Genomic DNA, 13,464 nt, shown 5'->3' with positions numbered 1-13,464 from the left:
AGTCTCAAATCACACCATTGATTTTTTTTTTTTTAAGATTGCTTTTGGGCATCCACCTCATTAATTTTGGTCATTTAAACTACGGCATTCAGTGTTTTTACTGAGATCTTTATATGTCCTCTCTTTGGTGACTGAGAATAACACTGCTTTAAATTTATATTGGATATAAGTAATTCAGCGTTCTCCTCCTCCTTTCCTCTTTCCTCTCCTCTTAGCCCTCTCCAAAAGCTACAGTGGCCATGGGAAGAGGCAGCAGACTGCAGGGACAGCTTGAGAGGAAAATCAATCTAGTTCTTTTCTTTCTACTTCAAGCTCTGAATGAGTCTAGCTAAGTCCAATGGGATAGTTGTCTGGCTAAAAATGTGTCTCTTTCTGAATTGCCCATCTTCAATTTTATAGATGTACCCCATCACACACATAGAAATTTCAATAAAATGCTTTTTCTCTGCCACAGAGGTCAGGGTTTTTCAGGCCTTTGGGGAACAGATAACATGCCCAAATGTCAGCTCAACTGAAGACAGTGTTACCCCTCATGGAGCACAATGTTCTTGGCATTTGGCAGACTTTGGGAACATCCCAAATCACATGTAGAGGATGCAAACAAGTCACAGAATTATCAGTCTAGCCAACCTACTTCTACTCTCACACTACTTCTAATGAACTTGAATTAATTAAAGCCCTCCTCGTCCCCCTACTCATAATTATTACAGCCAATTCAAACTGATTTTACTGGATTCAGATAAAATTCATCTACTTTTTGCTTTTGCAAATACAACTGACAGGAACAACAACAACAACAACAATTTCTATTTGTAGAGAGCACTTGATAATTTTTTGGACCTTGAAGCTTACAGAAGACTAATGAGATAATGTCTAAAACGTGTTGGAGCTGCATGCACGAAAGGCTCTATGGAGATAGAAAATACGATAAATAATGCAAGAAACCTTCATGTCAGGAAATCTCCTGTCTTCTGGAGGACTTAGTAAGTATTAAATAAATGCTTTACAAAGACATACCTGCTAATCTTATCTGTCAACTTCAGCCGGGGGAGGTTGAAAAGTACTATTATTCTCGGTTCTGAAGAAAGATTTTCCAAGAAAATTCCAACACAGACCACAATTGGTAGGTAAGGCCTTCATATTAAGCCAAGCTTCCAACTTCAATTTCAGCACTTGGTCAATCTTATCAATGTGAAAGCGCTAGTCCTACCCCCTCAAACTTTCCACTCAATCTCAGCCAAATGCATCCCTGGGGGATTCTTTTTCTACCCTAAATTGAGAAAAATCACAAAGTGCACCCTCTTTGGGGCTCTTGAACCATCAAAGCACACTCAACAAATAATGTTCTCAAGAGTGACCACATAATGGATTTCAATAACTTAAGAGCTCAATTCAATTACCTACAAGTCTTAATCTGCTCCTTCATGCAAGTCCCTTCATTTAAAAATACACAAAATCTTTATTTCTTCCCGTGGCATCTTTTATTCCTAACATTATAAATAAAGAAACTACTTTTTTCATGAACTCAACAAAATAACAAACAAGACACAAAATTTATCAAAAAATTTTCTGATGGATTCTTCAAAAGCATTTGGTATACATTCTCTTCTTATCAGCTCCTAAATGCCAATAAATCTCCCACTTGCTTATTTAAAGTCAGTATCATTTCAGTTTTCAGAACCTTACTTGAAAACAAGCCACTATCATTTTGAACTTAATCTTAAAAATCTTCCCAAGTCATCAAGTCACAAAATTTCTATTCGAAAAAATCAAAAGGTCTCAGAGCTAGGGAGAACTTTGACGAGTGATCTGATTTAATTCTTGTCTATAGATAGGTGAATTTAATTTACAAGTATTAAAACTGATGACCTGTGGACAGTGGACCATGCTTGACCTTCTGGGACAGTCACAAAGTGATAAGACAACTCTCTCGGCCTCAAAGGAATTTACATGCCAGCGATGTTTCTCAAACTTTGTCAGTATCACTTAGGGGAGGAGATAGGATTATAAAGATGAACATTTCCAGGCTCAATCTCAGACTTACTAATTCAGAAATTTTAGGGATGAGACTCACAAATCCACATTCTTAAAAGCATCCCAGGTAATTCTTAGCACCATTGAACATTTGAGAACCACTGTTCCAACAGGTCTGAGAAATGTGCTCAAAATAATATCAGTCATAGAAGTGTTTAATATGGACTAAATGGTGGTGGGGGCTATCTTCTAGGAAAAGAAACAAAAATTTGATCAGTATCTTCCTTCATTAATACCAGATATCTGTCAGAATATACTCAGTCATCTGTTAGTCTGACCCAGACATTTTTGTAAATTATATTGACCACTAAGTTATATTGTAAGCTATCAATTTCATAATAGAAACTTTTAGTAAGGAAACTTAAAATCTCTAGTGATCTACCATTCTCCCTAAAACACCAAATTCACCTGACATTTAGTTTGGTTTCATTTAGTTCATGAACCACACATTTTAGCTTAGTTTCTTACCATGACAGTAGTATTCAAAAGGGATAGCAATTCTCATGTTTTCCTTTGACAAAAATATTTTTAAAACAATAAACATTTTAGAAGTTGAGGGGCACCTTGGTGGCTTAGTCGGTTGAGCATCCAACTTCAGCTCAGGTCATCATCTTCCAGTTCGTGATTTCCAGCCCCACATCAAACTGTCTGTTGTCAGCACAAAGCCCACTTTGGATCCTCTGTCCGCCCCCCCCACCTCTGCCCCTTCCCCCCCACCTCAAAAATAAATAAAACATTTTTTAAAAAGTTGAATTCAGAAACATGTGAGATGTCTGAACTTTTAAAAAGTAAGCTCCTACCAGAATTAATTGGCACTTACAGATTGTATGTATAAGCTCCAACATTTTGTATACAGAAAAATCATCTGGGGAGTGGCTATCAATATGGAATGCAGAAGAGTCTGACTTGGTAGAAGTAAGGTGGGTAACTGAATTTTTATGTAGCATCCCAGCTAATTCTGATGTGAATGGTTTTGAATAAAACATTCTAGGGATTTTAAGAATCCAAGCTTATACCCATCCAAACCTTCCTTTGAATCAAAATCAATATATTAAACACAAAAGATTGTCAATACATGCATATTTGATTAATTACAAAAGGGAAAAATAGAGAAGTTTGGTTCATCTAATAAGAACCTACATTCTTTAAGTCAAAACTGGAGGATCTTGCATGTATCATAAATTACTGCCCTCCACAATTTGAAGCCACATGTAGTAAAAAGGCTTAACATAGGCTTTTGCTGTTGTTCCTCTTATAAAACATTCTAATTCATTTTAAAACTCAGGGGTGCTTGGGTGGCTCAGCTGGTTCAGAAGCCAACTTCAGCTCAGGTCATGATCTCATGCTTCAGGAGTTCAAGCCCCTCATTAGGCTCTGCACTGACAGCGAGAAGCTTGCTTCAGATTCTCTGTCTCCCTGTCTCTCTGCCCCTTTCCCAGAGCGCATGTGCGCGCTCTCTCTCTCGCTCTCTCTCTCTCTCTCTCTCTCTCTCTCTCAAAAACAAAAAAACCAAACAAAACAAACAAACAAACAACTTAAAATATGTCGAACAGTGTGTGAGAATGGCAAGGCAGACAGTTGACTGAGGACTGGGTAAGTTAACATGATTCTCTGGCCAACAGCAATAATCAGAGAAACATAGTTCTGAGGATCATACAAAATAAAAGCAAATGAATTTGTCCTTTATCACTCCTGATGTTAGGATTGTAATTTCCCTATTCCCACAGGAATTAATTGTGGACAAATTAAACACTTGTGGTATTATCTAATTACTAATAACTTGCAGAAAACTGAGATGTTCTCATGCTCACTTCCTTTGTTGGCGGGGGGGTGAATATCAGTGGGTTCTGGGGTTGTCAGCATTCTCAGAGTCTAGAAAGTATGCTTTATATGCTTATACAACATGTTATTTCTAAATAATCCACAAACACATAAAAGGAGCCCTGGTTTATTAGTTAACGATGGTGTAACCTTGAACAAGTTATTCACCCCTTCAGAGGCTCAGTTTTCTCAGCTGTAAAATGGATAGCCAGGCTGATCTGGATTCATACTCTAGGCTCTTTCCACTCTGCCATGACACTCCCAACACCACAGTGCCTAACTGAGGTTTACATGGGAAGATCCTAAGAGGTAATTTTTATAAAAGTGTTCCATGAACTGTAAAGCACTATACAGACAAAGTGCATTATTATTAGTTGCTTTATGAAGCCCAGTTATAAAGATGCAAAGTGACCCAGGGAAAAAAAACAGGGTAGACAAACCTGAAATACAATATCTACAGTACCTAGAACATTACCTGGTGCCTGATAGATAAGGTGCTTAATAAGCAAAGAAGTAAAGAAAAACACACACACAAAAACAGGTCTATGCCTTCACCATACTAGGTGTGATACGAAGAAGAAATAAATATAACTAAAATCAAGGATAGTTTGATTCAACCATATAAGCCACAATTCCCCAATAGCCTAAGATCTCAAAAACTACTTGATATGAAAGAGGATTAAAATATAAGATATGACCCATCATCTTTTAAAAAATGGTTATATTCTTACCTCTTTGGTCTTCGGATGCAGCCTTGTAGGGATAGCAGAATCTGGGTGAGTTGCTGAAGTTTTTCCCTATATCAGATCTGCATAATCATCTTAGCAACCTGTAGAGGCAATAACAGATTGTATAGAATGTTGGGTACCTTAAGCTCTGTTTTGGATCTGGAAGGCTGACTTTTAATGACACACTAATTTTCAGCAAACTAGATATATCCCTTAAGCTCCCCTCCTCAACAGACACACCAAAGGAGGCTGGGGTCTGGGTAGGCGAAGAAGTTATTTATTTTATAAAACAATTCTTTATGAGTTCTTTGTCAGTTTCCTAGAATACATAAAATGTGATTCAAATTTAAATATTCAAATTGCATTACATACAGCTTTTGACATAGCTATTTATAGACAGAGACAAATAACACATTAAATTCAAGGGAAAAAATGTTTTCTTCTGGGTGGGCCTTAACTGCCTTCCCCTCCACCCCCATTGCAAATATATTTTTATGCTGGGTAATATTTCCAAAACAGGGGTGCTTTTTTCTGTTGTTGAAATGAAACAAACAAGTTTGCTTTCAGAGCCATAGAAGTGCCCAACTGTTAGAAAAAACATTTTCTGCTGGCCTCTTGCCTGTCCTATCCCCATGCAACCTTTCCTATTGGCCCCTTTCTCTAGGAGGGCCCCTGGGGCTGTCTGCTGGAACTGTCTGCTGTAAAACCATTTTGTGCAGTGAGAACTAGTCTCTTCAAAATCTCAGAGACCACCCAGAACAGGCCTGATTTTTGGCAAATGTGTACGTGTTTCCTCGGTACTTGATTAGCTGTATGCTGAGTAACTGACCTGGGTTTCTGGGTCTTTATTTGAAAAAGAGATGGCAAAGTGTTTTTAAAAAATTGAAGAAAGGAAGAAAATCTCTTCTCTCACCAAAAAGCGACTCAACATTCATTTATTTGTGTTTGGGGGAAGGAGCAGGACAAGGGAATTAAATGCCAAGATTTCAACCAAGCGAAACCGTTCAAAATGAGCACAAGCGTTTAAATTCTGTGTTGAAAGATCAGTGATGTGCTAGAAGCTCATGAAAACCTGTCCCTCCCAACCAAAAGCTTCCCAGAGTGGGACTTGTCTCCTGCGCTGATACCTATGGCGGGGAATCTCAGAGCAGGGTCCGCGAAGGCACAGGGAGGTAGAGGCTCCTAGAGAACAGGCCAGGGCTTTGTCTCATCCTGCTGTGTTCCTCTCCTCACAGCCTCTACTCTCACATACTAGGTGCTCAATTAATGATGGTGGGTCGCAGGAAAAAAACAATCCGCGACCGCCCCCATGCCCCAGGCGAATTCACCGGAACGCGGGTTTACTCAGACCCACTGTCTCCTCGCGTTTGCTGAGGTCACTTGGTCTCGGCTGCCACAGCCCTGACAGCAGAAGAGTAACCAAGAAGGCGAGCTGCTGGAGCCAAGATGGAGCGGAAGCGGGAGGACGAGCAGGGCGGCGCGGGGCGCGAGCTGGGGGGCCCACCTGACCGCGGCGCGGGCGGCCCAGTCCCGCGTTCCCATTGACCAGGAGGTCGGCGGAGCCCGCGCGTCGGGCGGGGGCGGAGGCGGGGAGGGGCACCCCGGCGCGCGCCCGGCCCCAGGCTCCGCCCCCGCCAGGCCCCGCACGCTCCCACCTCTGGGAGCCGCGGGCCCGGGGGCGCTGGGGGGAGGGAAGGCCGCGCGCGCGCGCGCGCGCGCGCGCCGCCGCCGGCTGACGCGGTTCCCGGCGCGCGCGCCTCCCCCGTCCCCCACCCCTCCCTGTCCCGGGGGCCCGGCGCGCGGCCCTGCTGACGTCAGCGGGCGGCTTGCGGTGCGGGGTGCGCAGAGCCGCTGGCGCACTCGCGCGCTGCGCTCGCCCCCTCCCCCGCCCGGGCTGTGGCGCGCGCGCTCGCTGGCTCTCCCTTCATTTTTTTCTCCCCTCCCTCCCAGCCTCTCTCCCTCTCTCTCTCTCTCTCTCCCTCGAGCTCCCGGCTGCCTGCGGCTCCCTCGCTCTCCCTCTCTCTCCGGTAGGCTCCACCGAGCGATGCGAGCTCTGGGAGACAGCGACGCCGCCTCCCGCTAGAGACCTGCCCCCCGACCCGGCCCCCTGCCCAACCCTGCCCTGCGCGCAGGGGTCGGCGAAGGCGCCGCGGACGCACCGACGGCTGAGGACCCGCGATGCACATGCACTAGCAGCACCCCCTCTCTCACTCCCTCCACACCCCGCGCCGCCGCCTCCTCCTCCTCTGGCAGCAGCGGCAGAAGGACCCACCCTGCCCCCCACCCCACCCTCCGCCGGCTCCGGCTGCGGCTCTTGCCTCAACTATTATTTTATTTATTTTGGGTCGTGCACAAGCCTCAGTGCCTGCAGCCCGCGCCTCCTCGGACCGCGGGCGCCTCTTCCCTTGGCCCCGGAGCCCCAGACCCCGGCCACCTTCGCCTCGACACCCCTAGAACCCGCCAGCTACCGCGAGTCTCCGCTGCTGGAATCTTAGCGGCTGTCTTTTTGGGGGGTTCTGGTTTCCCGACATTTTTGTTTCAACCAAGGGAAGGATATCGTGGTTTTTTCCCCTTTGAGCCCAGGCTCTGCTCTCTGGGGGGGTGGGGGGCGCGCCGAGCCGGGGAGCCGTGCCAGCCGAGTCGTGCGGGCTGTGGCAGGGAAGGGGCCACCATGGGATGTACTCTGAGCGCAGAGGAGAGAGCCGCCCTCGAGCGGAGCAAGGCGATTGAGAAAAACCTCAAAGAGGATGGCATCAGCGCCGCCAAAGACGTGAAATTACTCCTGCTGGGTAAGGACCGGGGCTGCCACCCCCAACTCCCGACCCCAGCCATTCCGCACCCACCTCTGCCCTCTCTCCCACCCTACTCGTGTCTGGGGAGACCTGGTCCCGGAGTTGGCACCACTGTGTGCCTAGGATCGTCCATCCTCTCGCATGCCTTACCTCCATGCCTCCCCCCCCCCCCTTCCCCTAAGCTGACACTCACCAGTTTTTCCCCCGTCTGTCCCAACAGGGGCTGGAGAATCAGGAAAAAGCACCATTGTGAAGCAGATGAAGTAAGTCCCTGTGGCCTTGGGATTTGTACTTTTATTAAGAATAATTTTTTGTCATTTGTATTATCTTGCTCATTACACATTGCTCTCCAGGCCTGGTTTCTGATTCGTGTACACACACACACACACACACACACACACACACACACACACCTGGATTTGACTCCCCTCCCCCACGCCCTACGTTGGTTCTGGGTCCTCCACCCCAGCTCCCCGGTGGGTGTTTTTTTTGCGGAGGGGGGAGGGAAGTGGAGTGCCTGTAGTTGTATGAATGACAGTGTCCGCCATATTGATCAGAACATCACACTATTGGCATGATTATGATCATTACTCTTTCTTGCCCCTTGTATGTATCACTACCTCCGTTTCTATCTATATGTCTCTGTTTCATTCTGTATTTCTCTCTCCTCCTCCCTCCACCCCCTCCCCCTTCCACATCCACAGTCCCTTCCCCCTGCTCTTCTCCTGGGGCAGTGATTTTGAACTTGGCTAAAACATGGAAGGGACCCAGCCCTAGACTGGGGTGGAGGATCAAGTGTCTGCTGTTCATGGATTTGGTGCTGAATTGGAGGTTGTGGTTTCTGCCCCCGCCCCCCAAAAGGACTAGGGTCAGGGGAAGGGGTTATGTGGTAGGGGAGGGGGGTGGATTTCCAAGCAAATGTGGCTGGCACAGCTGTATCCAAGGCAGAGGTGGAAGGGGAACTCTGGCTGAGGCTGAATGTCTGTCCCTTGTGTCCCCCCTCATCCTTCCCCCCCCCACCCCCACCAGCGTTTGGTCTCCTGACCGGCAGTTTTCCTTCACTCTGTGGCCTTTATCAATGTATTTATTTACACTCTGCATAGGCCATGTTCCATGTAATCTACCCACAATGCGGATTTCAGGCCCCACTTGCCACCGCCCCCTTCTGCCTTAGATATCAGTTTCCCCTCCTAATTAACTGGGGGTGGATTTGAGTGATGGTTGAAAATTAAAACAAAATGGGATATTTCTTCCCTTCCACACTTTCTCAGTAAGGAGCCTCGCCCCTCCTTCCCACTCTCAGGCTTGCTTCTTGCCCCATCCATTGGGCAATTCCTAGCGAGCCCACAGGCAGCTTTGCTTGGGAGGGGGTGGCCTACGGGGAAGGGATGCATGCCCTCAGGGCCTCCCGGCCCTGCTGCTTCCGTTGGCCTGTCAGTTCGGGACGGAGGAGTTCGTTAAGACCATTTAGCGAGGATTCCACGTCGCTTTGCTGTGACACCTTCGTGCACACACAGCTCCTAATTAGGGGTTGCTGTGCAGTAAACAAAAATGATTATTTTTCAACTTGACAGAATAGCTGAAGTAATTGCATCCCGTAGGAAAACAATGGAAAATAAAAACCCCTTTGGCGGAAAGGTGGGTGGGAATCGAAGCATGCTTGCGGTTTCAGAACCAAGATGCAAAAAATCTTGCATGTGTAACAGGCATGACAAGCGGGTTCTAGGCGGCGCCATGATGGTAGGGAGTAGCGACTAGGAGACAATTCCCCCCACCCCACCCCGTCTGTTTGACATATTCTTATTTTCGTTAGAGAGCTCCCTGGGGCTTTCTTTGCAGAGGCCCCTCGGCTCGCCGCACCCCTCTGAGCCACGGGTAATTTGGCCTGGGGCTTCTCTGGAGCTTGTGCAGCCCAAATGGATGGAGAGGCGGGGCCGAGGGAATTGCTCTTTGCAACAAGGTGCATGTTGCATCTGCCTGGAGCCCTTGCAGGTCGGTAAATGCAAGCAGCGCCACCCCTCTCTCCCAAAGGGGGATGTTTCAAAACTTAAGAAGTCTGTAATCTGCAGTGGTGGCCTCGGAGCCGGGTAGAAGCCCCAGCCACAGGGGCTGGGTGAGGTTTCAGGCGTTGCGAGTGGTGGACAGCGCCCAGCTGAGGCCGGAAAAGTCGATGGGGCTCAGCTCGGTGACGCTCGGCTCAGCTCGGTGCGGGCTGGGCGCGGGGCTCGGAGGGACTCGGCAGTGTTCGGAACGGAGTCGGGGCCCCAGCGGAGAGAACCCGAGCCGCTTCGGAGGGGGCCGAAGGCATTCGGAAAGACTCGTGGGAGAAGTGGGGCGGGGGGGAGGGGTGAGAACGAAGGAGGGAGGTATGCTAGAGTCTGCAAATTAACTTTGCGTCCACCAAAGCAACTCCTTACCTGCTTTTCCCGAACATGCCCCATAAATTAGGTTGATTTAATAAGAAGTTTAAAAATATATACTGACTCCCCCAAAGGGTACCTCACCTTTTTTATTCAAAGAGAGCTGAGCTCTCTGAGGAAATAGGTGTGCCATTTTAAAATGAAAATTCCTAATTATATACTGGGGCAGGGAATCTTAAATGAAGGCTGTATGTAGACTTTCCCCGGAAAGTCATACGTGTCTCAGATTTAGTTACACTGAGGAAGACGAAAAAGTCAAGCCTTTGATGTTTGAGATGGTTAAATCAGATATCTGAACATTTCTTCTCTTTTCCCTGTACTCCCCACTTTTCTTACTCCCACAGAACACCTTTTTGTAGAAAAATGTCAGGCAAAACTGAGGTAAAACTATTAATTTCTTTAAACACACCAACTCTTTAGGAAATAGGCTATGTTTGTTCAAAAGGTCAATCAGAAAGATTTCTGGCCCTGTAAATTTTGCCACAAGGGACCCTGGCATCCTGTCCTCCTGAAGCATTCATGAATGGCAGCTTTTCCTGTGAGCCCTCCAGCTTGGCTTGAAATAAATCAGATCAGGGCCTTGTGCCAAGCTGGATGCAGGACTTGTTTTATTAACCACAAAATGTGGGATTGGTGTCACTGTATCCTAGTGACAAATTCTTTTGAGTCCTCCTTTGCAGAGATGATTTTCCTGATCGCCACGACTGAGAATCACTTGAGTCAGGAGACCTGTATCGTGGGTGGGGCTGGGCCCAAAAATGTAGGTGCCATTTCCAGAAAGCAGTTTTGGACTTGTCTGTGCAGTGTGATTAGTGACCGACCTATCAGGCCATACATATGAATTAATTCGGATGTTGCTTTATTTTACCCAGGTAGATGAAATTAAAGAGTTCTCCATGGGTGATGCCCTGTGATAACTTGATTTCCTGAGGGGGCCTTGGGCTTAATAGTTTCTGTTGGACAGAGAGAAAGAATATTGATATTCAGACATCTCCAGACCCTTTTAAACCAGTGTTTTCAGAAGAGCAAAGAGCATTCCATTTAGCCTGTTTTCTCATCCATGTTGTGGCGTGCTGATTAGAAGGAATAGGCTTCCATATATGCCATAGTAATTGAAGTTATATGATAAAGGGCTAACTGATGCTACTTAAAACAAAGTATTAACGCACACATCAGCCTAGAAATGTTGCAGGAGACCAACCTTTGCAATTCTTTTGCTTGATACATGTTGTAATGGGAAACTTACAGCCATTAAAGAGATGCCACAGATGAGACTGTCATTTTAGAAGCCTGATTCTTAGTACTTTATTAAATTTGTTAAAAGTTTCATTTGAACATAGCTTGCTGGGCTGTTGTTGTTGTGTTTTTTTGCATATGTGATCGTGAGCTAGCGTTTGGGAGTTCTGGGTCAGACAATCCAAAACATTTCGGTTCTAAGAAATAACAATCATTGAAAGAGCACAAATAAAATTTTACACACACCATGAACAGTGACCTTTTTAAATATGTGGTATTTAACTTGTGCTTGTTAGGAGGCGATGACCTCGCCTGTGATATGGGCCTCATCATTTTTGCAATCCATGGGACTGTTTTATTCAGACTAATCAAAATTTTATTTTTTATTTGTTTTACTTATTTATTTATTTTTTGATGTTTGTTTATTTTTGAGAGAGCAAGAGCAGCATGAGCAGGGGAGGGGCAGAGAGAGAGGGAGACACAGAATTCGAAGCAGGCTCCGGGCTCTGAACTGAGCTGTCAGCACAGAGCCCTACATGGGGCTTGAACTCACGAACCGTGAGATCATGACTGGAGACGAAGTCGGTTGCTTAACTGACTGAGCCACCCAGGCACCCCTGGACTAATCAAAATCTTAAAAGGAGGTGTTCATTTTATTTAATTACCAAAATCCCTACCAAGAAATCTCTTAAAGAATTCTATTTTATGAAGTGTGAAATCAATAGAATATCCTTTTTAGTGACTTCCCATTTTGAACAAACAGTGACAAGTGCTTGGGCATTCTACCTGATGAAAATGTAAAATGAGCTGTGGAGGTGCTATAAGAACTGCAGTTTGCCCTCATTTGAGGTGTTGAGTTCTCTGTGATGTCACATTCAGACTCCCTGTGTCTGGAGCATTAGGTGGACTTTTAGGAGATAGGGAGTTGGAAGGTGGCAATGAGGTGTGGCTTACAAGCTGCTGGCTTTAAATATAAATGGACAAAGTAAAATGGAGTGCTCTGGATGTGCACTCATTCCCAAGGTGCCTGCTCAGTGCCATTGTAAAACAAATGCCAGGGTTTGTCCGGTGAAGACGTCATTTCTTGTACAAATATCCCAGCCCTTATAGTGGGCTATGATTCAGAGGACAGACCCCATCCTGTTGGAGAAGGTAGTCTTTTAAAACGTCACCTCCTCCATGGGGCACCTGGGTGGCTCAGTCGGTTGAGCGTCCGACTTCAGCTCGGGTCATGATCTCACGGTCCATGAGTTCGAGCCCCGCGTCAGGCTCTGTGCTGTCAGCTCAGAGCCTGGAGCCTGCTTCAGATTCTGTGTCTCCTTCTCTCTCTGCCCCCCCCCCCCACTCACACTCTGTCTCTCTCTCTCAAAAATAAATAAACATTAAAAAAAAAATAAAAATAAAACGTCACCTCCTGCCAAAAGCTGGTGGCTTCCTCCCACCAGCTGACCCTGCTTTTGTAACTAGGGTGTCTTCTGTTTGGCTTAGGTTCACAACAAGCCTGTGTTCAGTCAGCACACTGCTGTTCAGCACCTCCCGAGTGGCAGTAATGAGTGGAAGGGAATGGCCACTTGCAGCCATTACTCTGTAAAAGTGCAGCCATCTAAAAGGGCATTTCCTGCATGTCCCCAAAGGGTCCCATGTTGAGGCAGCACTCCGGAGAACCACCCTTCTAGGCTTGTGGACTTGTTATTTCTGAAATCATCTATTTGGCTGCTTTGCCCCTCCCCCTTCCTCCCTTCTCCATGTTTATTCAAATGGATGCACCTTGCTCTCTGGAGACAGCGTGAGCGCAAACAGAATGTCAGATCAAGTAGCAGATGAGTTCTCCTTCGCTGATGGATGGTGCTCTCTCCTTGCTTACTGTTCACTGAGCTGTAAATACCAGCAGACCTTCTTGCCAGAAAAGTAGCAAACAGTCCACCTGATCTCCTCAGGAGTCAGCCATGGAACTCTTGAACCTGAGTTACCTGTTGAATTCTGAAGTAGAACCTGTCTGCTTGTTAAAAGGGTTGTTTCTGACTAGATTACATGGATGAGGCTTCATCTGGGATCGCCATGGCTCTAAAGGAATCAGAATTTCTGTTCTCTCTCCATGTGGGACTAGATTACATTTATAGTGCTCAAAGTCAGAGTACTGGCTTCTTTACCACTCGAACTCCCCAGATTATGATTGTTCTCCTTAGTACACCACATCGGCTAAAGATAGGACGGGGTCACTCATGTTTCTCAGCTGCTCACAGCACTCTATCTCTATGAACACTGGAGATTTAATGTGAGTAGAATAAGGTCCTGTTTTTCTGACATGTGGTCAGTCCATCTGGATGCAAGGACTGGGTTAGCTGTCTCCCAGGGTGTCTTCAGGGTCTCCTGTCTAATGAAGCTAGACAGATCATTATCACAAGAGTACGTTGTGATCTGAAAGACAGTAGA

General features: G+C 46.3%; 2 protein-coding genes across 3 annotated transcripts in view; one reads left to right on the top strand and one right to left on the bottom strand.

The window, feature by feature from the left end:
• The window catches only part of CES5A (carboxylesterase 5A), a 282,188-nt gene extending 276,042 nt beyond the window's left edge, over positions 1–6,146 (bottom strand). The window contains 2 exon segments of the mRNA XM_047837083.1: positions 4,587–4,684; positions 6,088–6,146. The gene's annotated coding sequence lies outside the window, so the exon portion shown is untranslated.
• Positions 6,147–6,430: 284 nt separating this feature from the next.
• Positions 6,431–13,464, top strand: part of GNAO1 (G protein subunit alpha o1) — a 171,795-nt gene continuing 164,761 nt past the window's right edge. Inside the window, exons 1-2 of one of the 2 annotated variants that reach the window (XM_047834627.1) lie at positions 6,431–7,372; positions 7,596–7,638. In XM_047834627.1, coding sequence (XP_047690583.1) covers positions 7,255–7,372; positions 7,596–7,638 — 161 coding nt within the window. In that variant the 5' untranslated portion in view covers positions 6,431–7,254. The remainder of the gene's footprint in view (positions 7,373–7,595; positions 7,639–13,464) is intronic. The other variant, XM_047834626.1, reaches the window with a different exon arrangement.

Source organism: Prionailurus viverrinus, chromosome E2 (assembly GCF_022837055.1).
Source record: "Prionailurus viverrinus isolate Anna chromosome E2, UM_Priviv_1.0, whole genome shotgun sequence".
Lineage (NCBI taxonomy): Eukaryota > Metazoa > Chordata > Mammalia > Carnivora > Felidae > Prionailurus > Prionailurus viverrinus.
Note: the sequence above shows the minus strand (reverse complement) of the source record. Positions and strands in the feature narration are given on the sequence as shown.